Source organism: Narcine bancroftii, chromosome 3, assembly GCF_036971445.1.
Source record: "Narcine bancroftii isolate sNarBan1 chromosome 3, sNarBan1.hap1, whole genome shotgun sequence".
NCBI classification, from domain to species: Eukaryota; Metazoa; Chordata; class Chondrichthyes; order Torpediniformes; family Narcinidae; genus Narcine; species Narcine bancroftii.
Window position 1 is genome coordinate 1,521,961 of NC_091471.1, and position 14,725 is coordinate 1,536,685.

The following is a 14,725-nucleotide window of genomic DNA, read 5'->3' on the forward strand; positions in this document are numbered from 1 at the left end:
GGGGGGGGGGCGGAAACGGTGGCGTGTAGTGGTGCGATGCCGGCACTACAACTCCCAGAAGGCATCGAACCAGCCATGTGATGTCAGTGTGTGATGACATCAGCGTGTTGAGCAGGTGATTCTGGCTTTTAAAAGGTTGTGCGGGTGATGAAGAGTAAATCTGTTTGATTCACTCTAGAAATGCCTTGTGTGGTTATTTTGTCATGTCCACTGCAATTCCAGTGGGCACAAGACTTTGTATGTAGGAATTATAAGTTAAACTCAATAAAAATATTTTAAAAAATAAATAAGAGTGACAGAGAGGGTCACTGGAGTCTCCCTCCCCACCATCGATGTGATCTACAGGGATAATTGTCTGAAGTGTGCATACAAAATTATTGAGGGCCCTTTCCACTCCGCACACAGCATCTTTCAGGAACATCTTCTTCCCACGAGTAGTGAGAATGCTGAACGACCAAAGGTACTGATCACACTGACCATCTGAGACTCTCATATTCATGAAATGGTATTTATTTATTTGTATAGATGAGTACTTGTCCTCCATATGTATCGTCTATCTGTACATGTGTTATGTCTGGTTGTGTGTCTGCGTGTTTTGCACCGAGGACCGGAGAACGCAGTTTCATCGTGTTGTACTTGACTCATCTGTTCCCCTAACTCTCGAATCCCCTCTCACTTCAGGTCGACTCTTCTCCTCCTCACCTCTTCCATTCAAAACCCTCATCTTTGTCCTGAACCTCCCCCAATCCCCCCACCCTCAGATCTCAGGCTCTGACCCCCGGATCTTTGTAAGGAGAAGGACACGGATAGTGATGGAGAGCAAATTGCTCATATGTTGGGATATTTTGGGATCAGGAAAATGGTGCAGTTGGGTCTTTGGAGGGGAATTAAGGTGAATAGGTCCTGTGAACAGTGTCTTCAGCTATACAAGCCTGAAAATGCCCAATCTCTCTAACCTCCAGGTCAGTTCTTGGACTGCTGGGAATTCCAGCTGCCATAGTCAGAGTGGCTTAGTTAATGTAGCAGTGAACGCAGTGCCCGCGATCGGAACCGGGGTTTGAATACTGCGCTTTCCGTAAAATGTTTGTACGTTCTCCCCTTGTCTGCGTGGGTTTTACCCAGGGGCTCCAGTCTCCTCCCACCCTTCAGAAACGGGGTTGTAGTCAATTGGGTGAAATTGAGCAGCATGGGCTCATGGCCTGAATGAGTCGGTTACCGCATTGTATGTATGTATGTCTGTATGGTCCTAATGGATTACCACCAGTCATCACGAAGTCTGTAAACATCTGGATCACCACTGATCACCGTGCAGAGACTGGCAACATTTGGATCACCACCATTGACCAGGCTGGAGTCCAAGATAGACAGCCCCTGGTCACCATGGGATCAATGGGTGCCATGGGCTGCACCCATGCCCCATGAATGCCAGGGAGTTGCCATGCTGAGGTGGATTGGGGCTGGTGGTCAGGGGGTGGGTGTGATAGACCCCCCTGTTGCTAGTAGTGGGCCACAGTACCTCTGGATGGTGTAGTTTGGGACAGGGTCAGAGGGCTGGAGATGAAGACCCTATAGCAGTTCCTTGGGATTGTGTAGTGGGGAAAGGGTCGGGGAGGGAGTGAAGACCCCTGTGTTCCTAGTGGTGGGCCACGGTGTAGTGGTACCTCTGGATGGTGTAGTTGGTGAGCCTGGCCAAGAGGTAGGGTGGCACGGTTGTGCCAACCAAGCGGAAGCCCATCTTGTGGTAGAGGGCTTGGGCCTCAGTCTGAATGACAGAGGTCCTGAGGACCACATCAGGACAGTCGCGATCCTGGGCAAAGTGTAGCACGGTGCGGCAGAGAGCCTTGGCTATGCCACGGCCTCGGTAACCCATCACTACGTTCATGCGCTTCAGTTCCAGGTGGCTGGGATTTTCTTCTGAGGGGCAGATGCCCACGGTTCCCACCACCTTGCCCTCACACTCAGCCACCCAAAAGCAAGCGCCTTCATTCATCATGTACGAGCGGCCAATGTCCAGCAGGTCCTCCCTCAGGTTGCGCTGGATGATGGAGGACCAGAGGCTGGCTAGCCCAAGGTGGCACACAGCCAGGACCAGAGCTGACAGTACCATCCGGAGAACCAGGCTGGCAGGCAGGCAGAGTGGAAGGCCAGCCAGGAGCACCAGGCATGGCAAGGCCCAGGGCTGGTGCAGGATGTGCTGACGGGCTCGCGGGAAATGCTCGTGCACACCTGCTGCGTAGATCTCCCGCACACACCGCAGGTCCGAGTGACGGTAGGGACGGATATGGACGTCCATCACCTTTGTTGCTCCCTGCTTCTAAACAAGAACAGAAGCCGGTATCAGCTGGGGAGGGGGTCACATCCCTGAACATCACAGGCAGCTGGGCCAGAGGGAGGGAAGGAGCGGCCAGACAAGGGATGGAGCTGTCGGAGGGCTGGAGGAACACACACACACACACACACACACACACACACACACACACACACACACACACACACACAATCTCTCTCTCTCTCACACACACATGCAACATCTCACATACACACACAATCTCTCACACATATGTACTGACAATAACTACACCAGCAGTGGGAGTATAAGACAGCTTTAATAAACTAATATCTACATGAAGAGGGTCTGGTCTCTCTGCAAAATGAACTACACACACACAAAATCTCTCACACACACACTGTGATGTGCTGTTAACCAGAATCAGACACACACAAGGTAAAGACTGCACAACAGGCTTTAATCCACAAAGACTTCCACAGAGACAGGCTGGTTGTGGCTGCAGCAACTCAGTGTGAGGCCACAGGAGGACGGCACAGGGTGGGGGGGGGGGGGCAGTAACAAGGAATCGCACCCACGATGTATATACAATATTTCCAGTTTGAGACGATTCAGCGGCTGCCGGGGTCTCTGTGACCGTCGTAGGACTGGCACCTGGTCACTGGTCAGAGGTGTGAGAGATGTGAAAAACTGACATTGCAATATGAATATGAAGAAATGAAGAAAATAAAATTGATACATAAGTAAATGAACGAAGCCAGTGCAAACAACATGAGACATGGATATTAGAAGGCAGGAAGCTGACACTGTCTGAGTAAGATAAGAATCTCCTAGCCCTTCAGACAGAAGCAGCAAGTTCACTGAATGAAGGAGAGAAGGACAGACAATTGATGATAGAAGTAGAGTTAGTCTGAACGAGATAAGGGTCTCCAAGCCCCAGATAGAATTAGCAAGGCTTGCATAAATAATTAGAAAACCTTAGACAGTATTAGCCAGTTCTACATATATAATTAGTAAGCCATACACAGATTTATCAAGTTATGCATATTTAACTAGTAAACCCTAGACAAGATTAACGAACCCTGCATATGAAGGGACTATAGCCCTGAGAGTCGGGAAGGTGTGAATGGGGACAAGGGCAAGGTTGTGAATAAGGACAATGGGGATAATGACATGAGAAGACACCGACAGGATATCCCCTGGTCCTCCAAGTGCACAGAAACAGCACGTAGGCAGGATTGCCTAATGCCAAATCTCTCCAGCAGGAGGCAGAAGAATGTAAGGGGGGGTTATTCCTATACTGAGATAAACTGTATAAAAGTTGGGTGAGCCCCAGTGTGTGTGTGTATTCCCAGGGTAAGGGGAAGCACCCAACTTTGCATTGTTGTATAATAAATGTTCTTTGTTCTCAATTTTTGTCTCGAGCAATTTCTTTAAAGGTAATTCTGTTTCTAACAGAGGGGAAGTGGGGGGGGGGGACTGGCGGCAGGGGTGTGTGTGGCTGGTGTGGTGCTGTGCAGAATGGTGGCCAGGGGGGCCGGGGTCGACGTGTGCTGGTCATATTGGGTGGGTGGGGGGGGGGGGTCGGGTTCATCTCCTAAGGCTGAAACAGGCCCCTGGTGGTCAAGGAGGCCCTGCATGCCCCGTAGCTGCCTGGGGATGGAGATGTATACCCGATCAGCGTCGTCCCGGATTGGAGGGTGGCGTGGTGTGGTGGGTGCTCCTGCTGGTGCCAGGTCCCTGGTTGAGACGGTGTCCTCCCTGCCACTGCTGAACCTAATGTAAGCGTAGTTATGGTTTGCATGAAGGAGGTAAACCTGCTTGACCAGGGCTTCGGCCTTGTGTGTCCGTACATGTTTACACAGAAGCACCGGTCCCAGGGACATGAGCCATGCTGGGAGTGCAATCAGTCGCTGACCTCCTGGGGAATGAGAACAGGCGTTCATGAGGGGTCTCGTTGGTCGCCGTGCACAGCAGTGACCAAATGGCATGGACCGTCTCGGGCAGGGCGTCCTGCCAGAATTCAACAGCCCACCCTTTTGACCGGAGAGCTAGGAGAACTGCCTTCCAGACCACCCCATTCTCGCATTCTTACTTGCCTGTTGCCTCTCGGGTTATAGCTTGTCGTGCGACTGGTCACGATACCCCTTGCAGTCAGGTACTGGTACAGCTCGTCGCTCATGAAACTAGACCACCGGTCACTGTGGATGAAGGCAGGGTAGCCAAACATGGTGAAAATCTGCCCCAAGGCCCTGATGGCAGTGGCTGTGGAGGTGTCTGGACAAGGGATGGTGAAAGGGAAGCATGAGTACTCATCCACTACTGTGAGGAAGTAGACGTTTTGGTTCATGGAAGACAGGGGCCCTTTGAAGTCCACGCCAAGATGCTCGAATGGCCAAGTAGCCTTTACAACGTGGGACTCGGGGGGACCGCTTCCACAATCGCTTCGGCCTCCTTTTCAATGGTGGAGTGCCCTAGCTCGGAGCTGTGGAGGGTCCTGGAGAAGAAGGCGATGGGGCCCTTGGTTGAGGGTAGCAGCAAGGGTCACCTCGGAGGCATCGCTCTCCACCTGGAAGGGAGAGTCCTCATCCACGGCCTGCATCGTGGCATCCGCGATGTCTTGCCTGATGTTGGTGAAGGCTGCCTGCACCTCAGGTGGGAGGGGAAAAGTTGTGGCTTGTACCAGTGGGTGGACCTTGTCTGAGAAGCGAGGGACCCACTGCGAGTAATAAGAGAGGAGGCCCCTGTGGAGGGCCTTTAGCGTGGGGGGAGGGGTAACTCCCTTAGTGGGGCACTGACGGAGTGGGACTTCCAGCCTTTGGCTCAACAGGCTTAGGCAAAAGCAGGCGAGGAGAAGGGTAAGTGGCATTATTTTAGCTCAGTCATGCCTATGGGGTTAGTGCTTTGTACTGGATGTCAGATGTGGGAACCATGGGTGAGTTCCACCCTCCCAGATAGCCACATCTGCGTCAGGTGTACCGAGATGCAGTTCCTTAAGGACCGAATTGGGGAACTGGAGGTGCAACTTGAGGACCTACGGCTGGTAAGGGAGAGTGAGGAGTTGATAGATTCAACTTTCAGGGATATAGTTACCCCAGGACCAGATATGTCAGGTAAGTGCGTAACTGTCAGGGATGGGAAGAAAAATACCAGGTAAATGGAGAGCACACCTGTGAATATCCCTCTCAGTAACAGGTATATTTTGTTGATGCTGTTGAGGGAGATGACCTGACAGAAGCTGGCAGCAGTGACCAGGTCGCTGGCACTGAGCCTGGCACGGTGGACCAAAAGGTAAAGAGGAATGCAGTGGTCCTTGGGGACTCCATTGTCAGAAATACAGACAGGAGATTCAGTGAGCCAGATAGGTATACTCGCATGGTGTGCTGCCTCCCTGGTGCAAGGGTGCGGGATATCTCAAATCGGGTCCAGGGTATTCTAAAAGGGGAAGGCGAACAGCCTGATGTCTTGGTACATGTGGGTACCAATGACATCGATAAAAAGAAGGAGGAAGTACTAAAAAAGGATTACAGAGAGCTAGGACAGAAACTAAGAAATAGGACAGCCAGGGTGGTGATCTCTGGTTTGCTACCTGTGCCAAGTGCAACTGAGGACAAAAATGGAAGGTTAAGAAAAATGAATGTGTGGCTGAGGGTCTGGTGTAAAGGACAGGGTTTTGGCTTCTTGGATCATTGGGATCTCTTTTGGGGAAGGCATGACCTCTACAAGAAGGATGGGTTACACCCAAACCCAAAAGGGGTCAATGTATTGGCAGCTAGGCTTGGTACAGCCGTCGGGTGCGGTTTAAACTAATTTGGCAGGGGGGTGGGAACCTGTATGATAGGGCAAAGGACAGAAAAGATAAAACAGGAACAGTTAGGTTAGGCAGCGAAAATCAGAAAGAGCAAGGAGGGTGAAAAAAGCAAATCTGAAGGCTTTATATCTTAATGCAAGAAGCATTCGGAACAAGGTAGATGAATTAGCTGTGGAAATTGAGATAAACAAATATGATTTGATTGGGATTACAGAAACATGACTGCAGGGTGGGCAAGCCTGGGAACTTAACATCCCGGGGTATACGATATTTAGGAGGGATCGGCAAGAAAGCAAAGGAGGTGGGGTTAGTATTGATGGTGAGAGAAGGGACCGACACGATTGACAGAAAGGATATCAACTCGGAAGATGCGGAATCTATATGGGTAGAACTGAGGAATAGCAAGGGGCGGAAAACGTTAGTGGGGGTGGTATATAGGCCTCCAAATAGTAGTGTAGAGGTGAGGGAAGGCATTAAAAGAGAAATTAGAAAAGCGTGCAATAAGGGAACAGCTGTTATCATGGGAGACTTTAATTTACATATAGATTGGACTAGTCAAATGGTAAAAATACTGAGGAGGAGGAATTCCTTGAATGTTTACGGGACGGTTATCTAGACCAATATGTCGAGGAACCAACTCGGGAGCAGGCCATTTTAGATTGGGTATTATGTAATGATAAGGGGCTAATCAACAATCTTGTTGTGCGAGGCCCTTTGGGTAGGAGCGATCACAATATGATCGAATTCTCACTCGACATGGAGGGTGATGAAATTAAAACCGAGACTAAGGTCCTGAATTTAAATAAAGGGAATTATGATGGTATGAGACGGGAGTTGAGTAAGATTGATTGGGTGGTGTTTATGGGGGAGTCGACTGTGGATAGACAATGGAAAGCATTCACAGATCTAATGGAGAAATTTCAAAAATCATTTATACCGGTTTGGCATAAAAATAAATCAAAAAAGGTGACTCAACCGTGGATAACAAGGGAAATTAGAGACAGCATTGGGTCCAAAGAGAGAGCATATCAACTGGCCAAAAAAAGTACCGCAACCGAAGACTGGGAAAAGTTCAAGATTCACCAAAGGAGGACAAAGGGATTAATCAAGAGAGCAAAAATAAATTACGAAAGTAAGCTTGCGGCAAATATAAAAACCGACTGCAAAAGCTTTTATAAATATGTCAAGAGGAAAAGATTGGTGAAATCCAGAGTAGGTCCCCTGCAGTCGGAATCAGGGGAATATATAATGGGGAATAAGGAAATGGCAGACCAATTAAATTCTTACTTTAGTTCCGTTTTTACAAGAGAGGATACAAATAACCTCCCAAGGATGTTGGGAAACATAGAGACTAATGCAAGGGAGGAGCTGAAAGGAATCAGTATCTCTAAGGACATGGTCTTGGGGAAATTGATGGGATTGAAGGCAGATAAATCCCAAGGGCCTGATAATCTACATCCTAGGGTACTCAAGGAAGTGGCCATTCAGATAGCAGATGCTTTAAGAATTATTTTCCAGAACTCGATAGACTCAGGATCAGTACCCATGGATTGGAGGGTAGCTAATGTTACCCCACTATTTAAAAAGGGGGGTAGAGAAAAAGTGGGGAATTATAGGCCGGCCCGCATCGGACTTGTCAGCCACAAACGAGTCTGCAGCTGACGTGGACATTTACCCCTCCATAAATCTTCGTCTGCGAAGCCAAGCAAAGAAAATAGGCCGGTGAGCCTTACATCAGAGGTGGGCAAAATGATGGAATCCATTATTAAGGATGTAATAGCGGAGCATATGACTAGCAGAGAAGGGATCAGACGGAGTCAACATGGATTTACAAAAGGTAAATCGTGCTTGACAAATCTATTGGAATTCTTTGAGATGGTGACAGGTAAAATAGATGGGGGAGAGCCAGTGGATGTGGTGTACCTGGACTTCCAAAAGGCCTTCGATAAGGTCCCGCATAAACGACTGGCTTCCAAAATCAAGGCTCATGGGATGGGGGGCAAAGTATTGATGTGGATTGAGAACTGGCTGGCAGGTAGAAGACAAGAGAGTTGGGATAAATGGCTCATTTTCTGAGTGGCAGGCGGTGACCAGTGGGGTGCCACAGGGATCTGTACTGGGACCCCAGCTGTTCACAATTTACATTAATGATCTGGATGAGGGGATTGGATGTAATATCTCCAAATTTGCTGATGACACTAAGCTAGGAGGGGTTGTGTGCACGGAAGAGGGGGTCAGGAAGCTCCAGTGTGATTTGGATAAATTGAGGGACTGGGCAGATCCATGGCAAATGCACTACAATGTGGATAAATGTGAGGTTATCCACTTTGGTCATACAAACCAGAGGGCAGATTACTATTTGAATGGCAATAGATTAAGAGATGGGGAAGTGCAGAGAGACCTAGGGGTACTTGTACACCAGTCTCTGAAGGTGAGCATGCAGGTACAGCAGGCAGTTAAAAAGGCAAATGGTATGTTGGCCTTCATATCAAGAGGGTTTGAGTATAGGAACAAGGATACCTTACTGCAGCTGTACAGGGCCTTGGTGAGACCCCACCTGGAGTACTGTGTGCAGTTTTGGTCACCTTATCTAAGGAAGGATGTTCTTGCAATGGGGGGAGAGCAGAGGCGATTCACCAGGCTGATACCTGGAATGGCAGGAATGACTTTTGAGGAAAGATTGCGCAAAGTGGGATTGTACTCGCTGGAGTTTAGAAGATTGAGAGGGGATCTCATAGAGACATATAAAATTCTGGCAGGACTGGACAGAATGGATGCAGATGGGATGTTTCCAAGGATGGGAAAATCCAGAACCTGGGGCCATGGTTTGAGGATAATAGGCAAACCATTTAAAACCGAGATGAGGAGGAATTTATATACCCAGAGGGTGGTGAATCTATGGAATTCATTGCCACAGAGGGCAGTAGAGGCAGGTTCATTAAATCTATTTAAGAGGGAATTAGATCTATTTCTTCAGTATAAGGGTATTAAAGGTTACGGAGAGAAGGCGGGGACGGGGTACTGAACTTTAAGATCAGCCATGATCTCGTTGAATGGCAGAGCAGGCTCGAAGGATCGAATGACCTACTCCTGCTCCTATCTTCTATGTTTAATGAGCGCATCCTTTCCGGATCTGGGCTGACAACTCCATGGGCCACGATGTACCCCAGGATGGCGAGGCGGGTGGTGCTAAACACACACATCTCCTTGTTGTAAGTGAGGTTCTGCTCCGTGGCCGCCTGGAAAAATTTTTCCAGGTTGGCATCGTGGTCCTGCTGGTCACGGCTGCAGATAGTGATGTCATCCAGATATGGGAACATCGCCTTCGGCTTGTGCTGGTCTATCATGTGATCCATCTCCTACTGGAAGACAGAGACCCCGTTTGTGACCCCAAAAGGAACCTGGCGGAACTGGCACAGGTGCCTGCCTGCCTCAAATGCAGTGTAGGGCTTGTCCTTTGGGTGGATAGGAATTTAGTAATACGCCGACTTCAGGTCAATCGTGGAGAAAACCTGGAAGCAGGCCATCTCATTGACCACGTCGGCGATCCTTGGCAGGGTGTAGGCATCCAGCTGGGTTTACCGATTAATGGTCTGGCTGTAATCCACAACCATCCTTGGCTTACTTCTCCCTTTGACCGCCAGGACTTGGGCTCTCCAAGGGCTGTTACTGGGCTCTATAATGCCTTCCACCAGGAGTCGCTGCACCTCCGCCTTGATGAAGTCCTTGTCTGCAGTGCAATAGCGCCTACTTCTGGCGACGATCGGCTTGCAGCCTAGAGCAAGATGTGGAAAGAGTGCCAGTGGGGTGATGTGCAGTGTGGAGAGGCCACAGGTTGGCCAGGGCTGGTAGGTTGGTGTGCTGTGCAATGTGAGTGGAGGTTGGGCCCCCCAAAGGCAAGGGTGACAGTCTGCAGGTGGCACTGGAAATCCATGCCCAGGAGGAGTGGTGCACAGAGTTTGGGCATGACCAGAAGCCTGAATCCTGTGCAAGTCTCCCCTCCAACAGTTATATCAACCGAGCAGTGTCCGAGGGTGTCAACAGTCTTATCTTTGGTGGCGAGGGCGATCGAGCAGGTGGTGGGGTGGACCTTTAACCTTAGGGAGTGGGGCACACTCGGGTGAATGAAGCTCTCGGTGCTGCCACTGTCCAACAGGCACTTTGTTACCTGCCCGTTGACTCGCACGTCCATCATCGAGTGCCCGAGATCGTGGTGGATGTCCCTGGTCAGTGTGGTGGTGGCCAGAATTGTCTCAGATTTGTCGCTATCCAGAGGGATGGCGAGCGTTGATAGGGCGGCCTGGTCATCGCCCGTGTTGACCACATTGTCGTCGGTCACTGGGTGCGGTGTTCGGCATCTGATGGCACCCAGAGGTGTGGGGAACGTCGGTAGGGTGGCCTGGTCATTGCCCGTGTTGACCACGTCGTTCACAACGTCGTCGGGGCCCTCCATATTGGGTGCTGCTTAGCCCAAGATGGCAGTGGCATGTGGGAAGTCGCTGCATGGCTGGCCTCCTTCCCCAGCTCCAGGGGAAGTGATGTCATCACAGCCGGCGGCAGTGACGTCGTTATGTCAGCCGGAAGTGATGTCACTGTTATTCTCAGTGAGCGGCGAGGGCAGGGGCTGGTGCAGATGCTCATGGCACACACTGTGATGGTCGCTGGCAGAGCTGGATGTTGCGTTGTCGAAGTCGGGGAAGGGGGAAGTTGTCGCGGGGCCAATGGTGCCACCCAGCACGCGCATGTGGGGGGGGTCCGTGGGGGAGGTGGGCAGATCATAGAGGGTCACTGAGCTGCCGGCAGGTTTAGAGAGGCAAACATTTGCAAAGTGGCCTTTCTTGCTGTATCGGGAACAATACTGGTTCCTAGCTGGGCAGTTTTGGCGCGATTGTCGATCTGACCCACACCAGGACCCACAGTACTTACAGGGGCGCCAGGCGCCTGCCGCAGCGACGTTTTCCTCCCCAGCTCAGCCTGGGGCTGCAGCTGCAGTGTGAGAGGGCCATGATGGAGCCTGGGGAAACCTGGAATCAAAGGCTTCGACACGCAAGGCTGCTGCTTCCAGGGTTTGGACCACTTCCACAGTCCTTGTTAGGGCATAGATGTTGTCTTCCAGCAGCTTCTGCCAGATGGCCCGCGAGCGTAGCCCTCAGACGAAGGTGTCCCGGATCAGCCTCTCGACCTCCTCTACACCTACTCCGGGTTCAGCTAGACACGGTCGGGCCAACTCTCGCAAGTGTTCCAGGTAAGACTCAGCCGTCTCCCCGGGTTGCTGGTCTCAGGTGTTGAGGAGGTACCTTGCACAGACCACATTCATGAGGGGCTTGTACAAGTTCTCGAGAGTGTCCATTGCGCTCTTGTACATGGAGCAGCCTTTGGTTACCTGGAAGGTGCAGGGACCCAGCTTTGACCGGAGTAGGACCAACCTCTTCCGATCATAGTCCAGGACGTCGCCCTCGTGTGCAATGATTGCCTCAACCGCGTGCTGCCAGATCTCAAAGCGTGTCTGGGCTTCCGAGTGGCATGGGTCGACCTCGAGGCTCCCTGCACTCAGGAGCTTTTCCATGGCAGCCGTGGGAAGATTTTGTGGATTAAATTGTGTTGCGCTGTTAACCAGAATCAGACACACACAAGGTAAAAACTGTACAACAGGCTTTAATCCACAAAGACTTCCACAGAGCCAGGCTGGTTATGTCTGCAGTAACTCTGAGAGACTTCGGAGGCCGGCACAGGCTAATATCCCAAAGAGTAATTGACAACCGACCGGGTGTCCCCTTTACTCCTGCAGGCACAGAGGTTGCCCCCTGCAGTAGGCCGGTGGTGTACCACAACACACACACACAAAATCTCTCTCTCTCACACACACACACACACACACACACACACACACAAAATCTCTCTCTCACACACACACACACACAACTTTACACTGACCTGCTGCTGTGTTTTATCTTGGGGTGACAAGTTGCAGAATTTTGGTAGCCGACTCCCAACAGTCCTGGTGTGGTGGAGATTTCTGGATGCCGAGTGTTGTGAGTGCAGACTGGAACACTGGGCTTGGTGCTACCTGTGACTGTCAGGACAGGGTGGTGAGTGGGAGCTACATTGTGATACATTGTGGGAGTTGCTGAAGTCATGAATGCAGCTTACACAATAAACCACAATGTTGCTTAGTCTAGCTGCAGGGTGAATAGAGAAGTGAAAGGTTTGGTGTTGCCTCCACCTGTGTGTGTGAGCGGAGTGTCTGTATCCAGTAACAGCTTGTGGGGTGGTTTCTGTGAATTGAGTCAGAGTTCAACAGGAGTGAACAGGTCCTGCGTCCCATCTTGTCCACAATGACCAGCCTTGTCCTACTGAGAACATTACAATGCGATGTGGCATCCTATATATTCCTACCAAGAAAAACAAAACCCTCTGTAGTGCCCTACCAGTAACCACAGAGACAAGGCTGAGGGAACAATAGGCTTTAGTATGCAGAAGAACCTTGCTGGCCCGGATCCAGGTATAGGAATGGCAGGAAGGGAGAGGTGGCTCAACCTTTATACCTCAGGACCACAGGGGAGGAGTCATAGGGTATGAGTCATCAGTGGGCGGGGCAGGTCCATATATACAGTAGCCAACAATAATTTTATACAATGGAGGAAACATTCTTCTTCTCTTTGGCTTGGCTTCGCGGACGAAGATTTATGGAGGGGTAAATGTCCACGTCAACTGCAGGCTCGTTTGTAGCTGACAAGTCCGATGCGGGACAGGCAGACACGGTTGCAGCGGCTGCAGGGGAAAATTGGTAGGTTGGGGTTGGGTGTTGGGTTTTTCCTCCTTTGTCTTTTGTCAGTGAGGTGGGCTCTGCGGTCTTCTTCAAAGGAGGTTGCTGCCCGCCGAACTGTGAGGCGCCAAGATGCACGGTTTGAGACGATATCAGCCCACTGGCAGTGGTCAATGTGGCAGGCACCAAGAGATTTCTTTAGGCAGTCCTTGTACCTCTTCTTTGGTGCACCTCTGTCACGGTGGCCAGTGGAGAGCTCGCCATATAACACGATCTTGGGAAGGCGATGGTCCTCCATTCTGGAGACGTGACCTACCCAGCGCAGTTGGATCTTCAGCAGCGTGGATTCGATGCTGTCAGCCTCTGCCATCTCGAGTACTTCGATGTTAGGGATGAAGTCGCTCCAATGAATGTTGAGGATGGAGCGGAGGCAAGGCTGGTGGAAGAGTTCTAGGAGCCGTAGGTGATGCCGGTAGAGGACCCATGATTCGGAGCCGAACAGGAGTGTGGGTATGACAACGGCTCTGTATACGCTAATCTTTGTGAGGTTTTTCAGTTGGTTGTTTTTCCAGACTCTTTTGTGTAGTCTTCCAAAGGCGCTATTTGCCTTGGCGAGTTTGTTATCTATCTCGTTGTCGATCCTTGCATCCGATGAAATGGTGCAGCCGAGATAGGTAAACTGGTTGACTGTTTTGAGTTTTGTGTGCCCGATGGAGATGTGGGGGGGCTGGTAGTCATGGTGGGGAGCTGGCTGATGGAGAACCTCAGTTTTCTTCAGGCTGACTTCCAGGCCAAACAATGTGTCTGTTTAAGAGTTTCTTAAATGCCCCCAATGTTCCAGCCTCCACCACCATCCCTGGCAAGGCATTCCAGGCACCCACAACTCTCTGTGTTATTCAGCAAACATTCATTGTTTTGAGTTCTCAATGGAGAACAGTCATAAGACTTTTATGACCATTTGCAGTTTTTAATTACCAGTCTTTTTAAACAAACAGGCTTCCAGCAGAACAATGACATCTTGTATTTCAAAATGGTTTCTGTGTGTAAAGGTTTTTGGTATCTGTAAATGTGCCCCTGTCTACCCAAAAACCTTCACTAAAGTATATATATGAGATTTTAACTTTAAAGATTAATATTAACAATAATGAATGATCAGACAAAATCCTACTCTTTTATATTCAGCCTGTCCAATTCTACCCTGTAAATGTGGTGATACCAAAAAAAATCTATTCTGAAAACAAATCGTGATGAGCAGAATAAAATGAAAAATCTTTTTCTGTCTCCATATTTTCACTAAATTTAAATCCCTCATCAACTCAGTTATTCTTTTCACCATTTTAGTTTTCTTCACAATTTTTGGAGATTTATTCAACAATGGATCCAAGCAACAATTAAAGTCCCCTCCAACCTTAATATTCTCATTTGATTGATTCAAATACAAAAATGCATCAGTAACAAATTCTATGTCGTCCTCATTTGGTGCATACAGATTCATCAAAGTCCAAGCTTCTGAAAATATTTTACAATTAACCTTCAAGACTCTACCTGCATTAGCAAAAAAAATTCCAATAAAAGGCACATTTTTACGTATCAAAATTGCTACTCCTTGAATTTTGGAATTAAAAGAAGACGCTATCACATGCCTGACCCAATCCTGTTTTAATTTCAAATGTTCTTTCTCCATCAGATGAGTCTCTTGTAAAAATGCAATGTCCACCTTCATCGTTTTGATATAATCCAACATACATTTCCTTTTTATTGGATGATTAAGCCCTTTAACGTTAAATGTCGCGAAATTCAATTTACTCATTGCCCCTTCAAAATGGCACCCAACAAAACAAACCCTTACACAAAATATGTT

The 14,725-nt window shown here is 49.5% G+C and overlaps 1 protein-coding gene across 1 annotated transcript; it reads right to left on the reverse strand.

Annotated features, from left to right (window-relative positions):
- Positions 1–494: 494 nt before the first annotated feature.
- LOC138756033 (probable N-acetyltransferase camello) lies at positions 495–12,202 on the reverse strand. Its single transcript, XM_069922717.1, has 2 exons — positions 12,033–12,202; positions 495–2,314 (listed from the first exon to the last, which is right to left on the reverse strand). The coding sequence occupies exon 2, from the start codon at positions 2,291–2,293 to the stop codon at positions 1,634–1,636; it is 660 nt and encodes a 219-aa protein (XP_069778818.1). The 5' UTR covers positions 2,294–2,314; positions 12,033–12,202; the 3' UTR covers positions 495–1,633.
- Positions 12,203–14,725: the final 2,523 nt, after the last annotated feature.

Bases quoted from the DNA above. Each gene is read 5' to 3' on its own strand.
- LOC138756033 (XM_069922717.1), bottom strand. From the start codon at position 2,293: ATGGACGTCCATATCCGTCCCTACCGTCACTCGGACCTGCGGTGTGTG.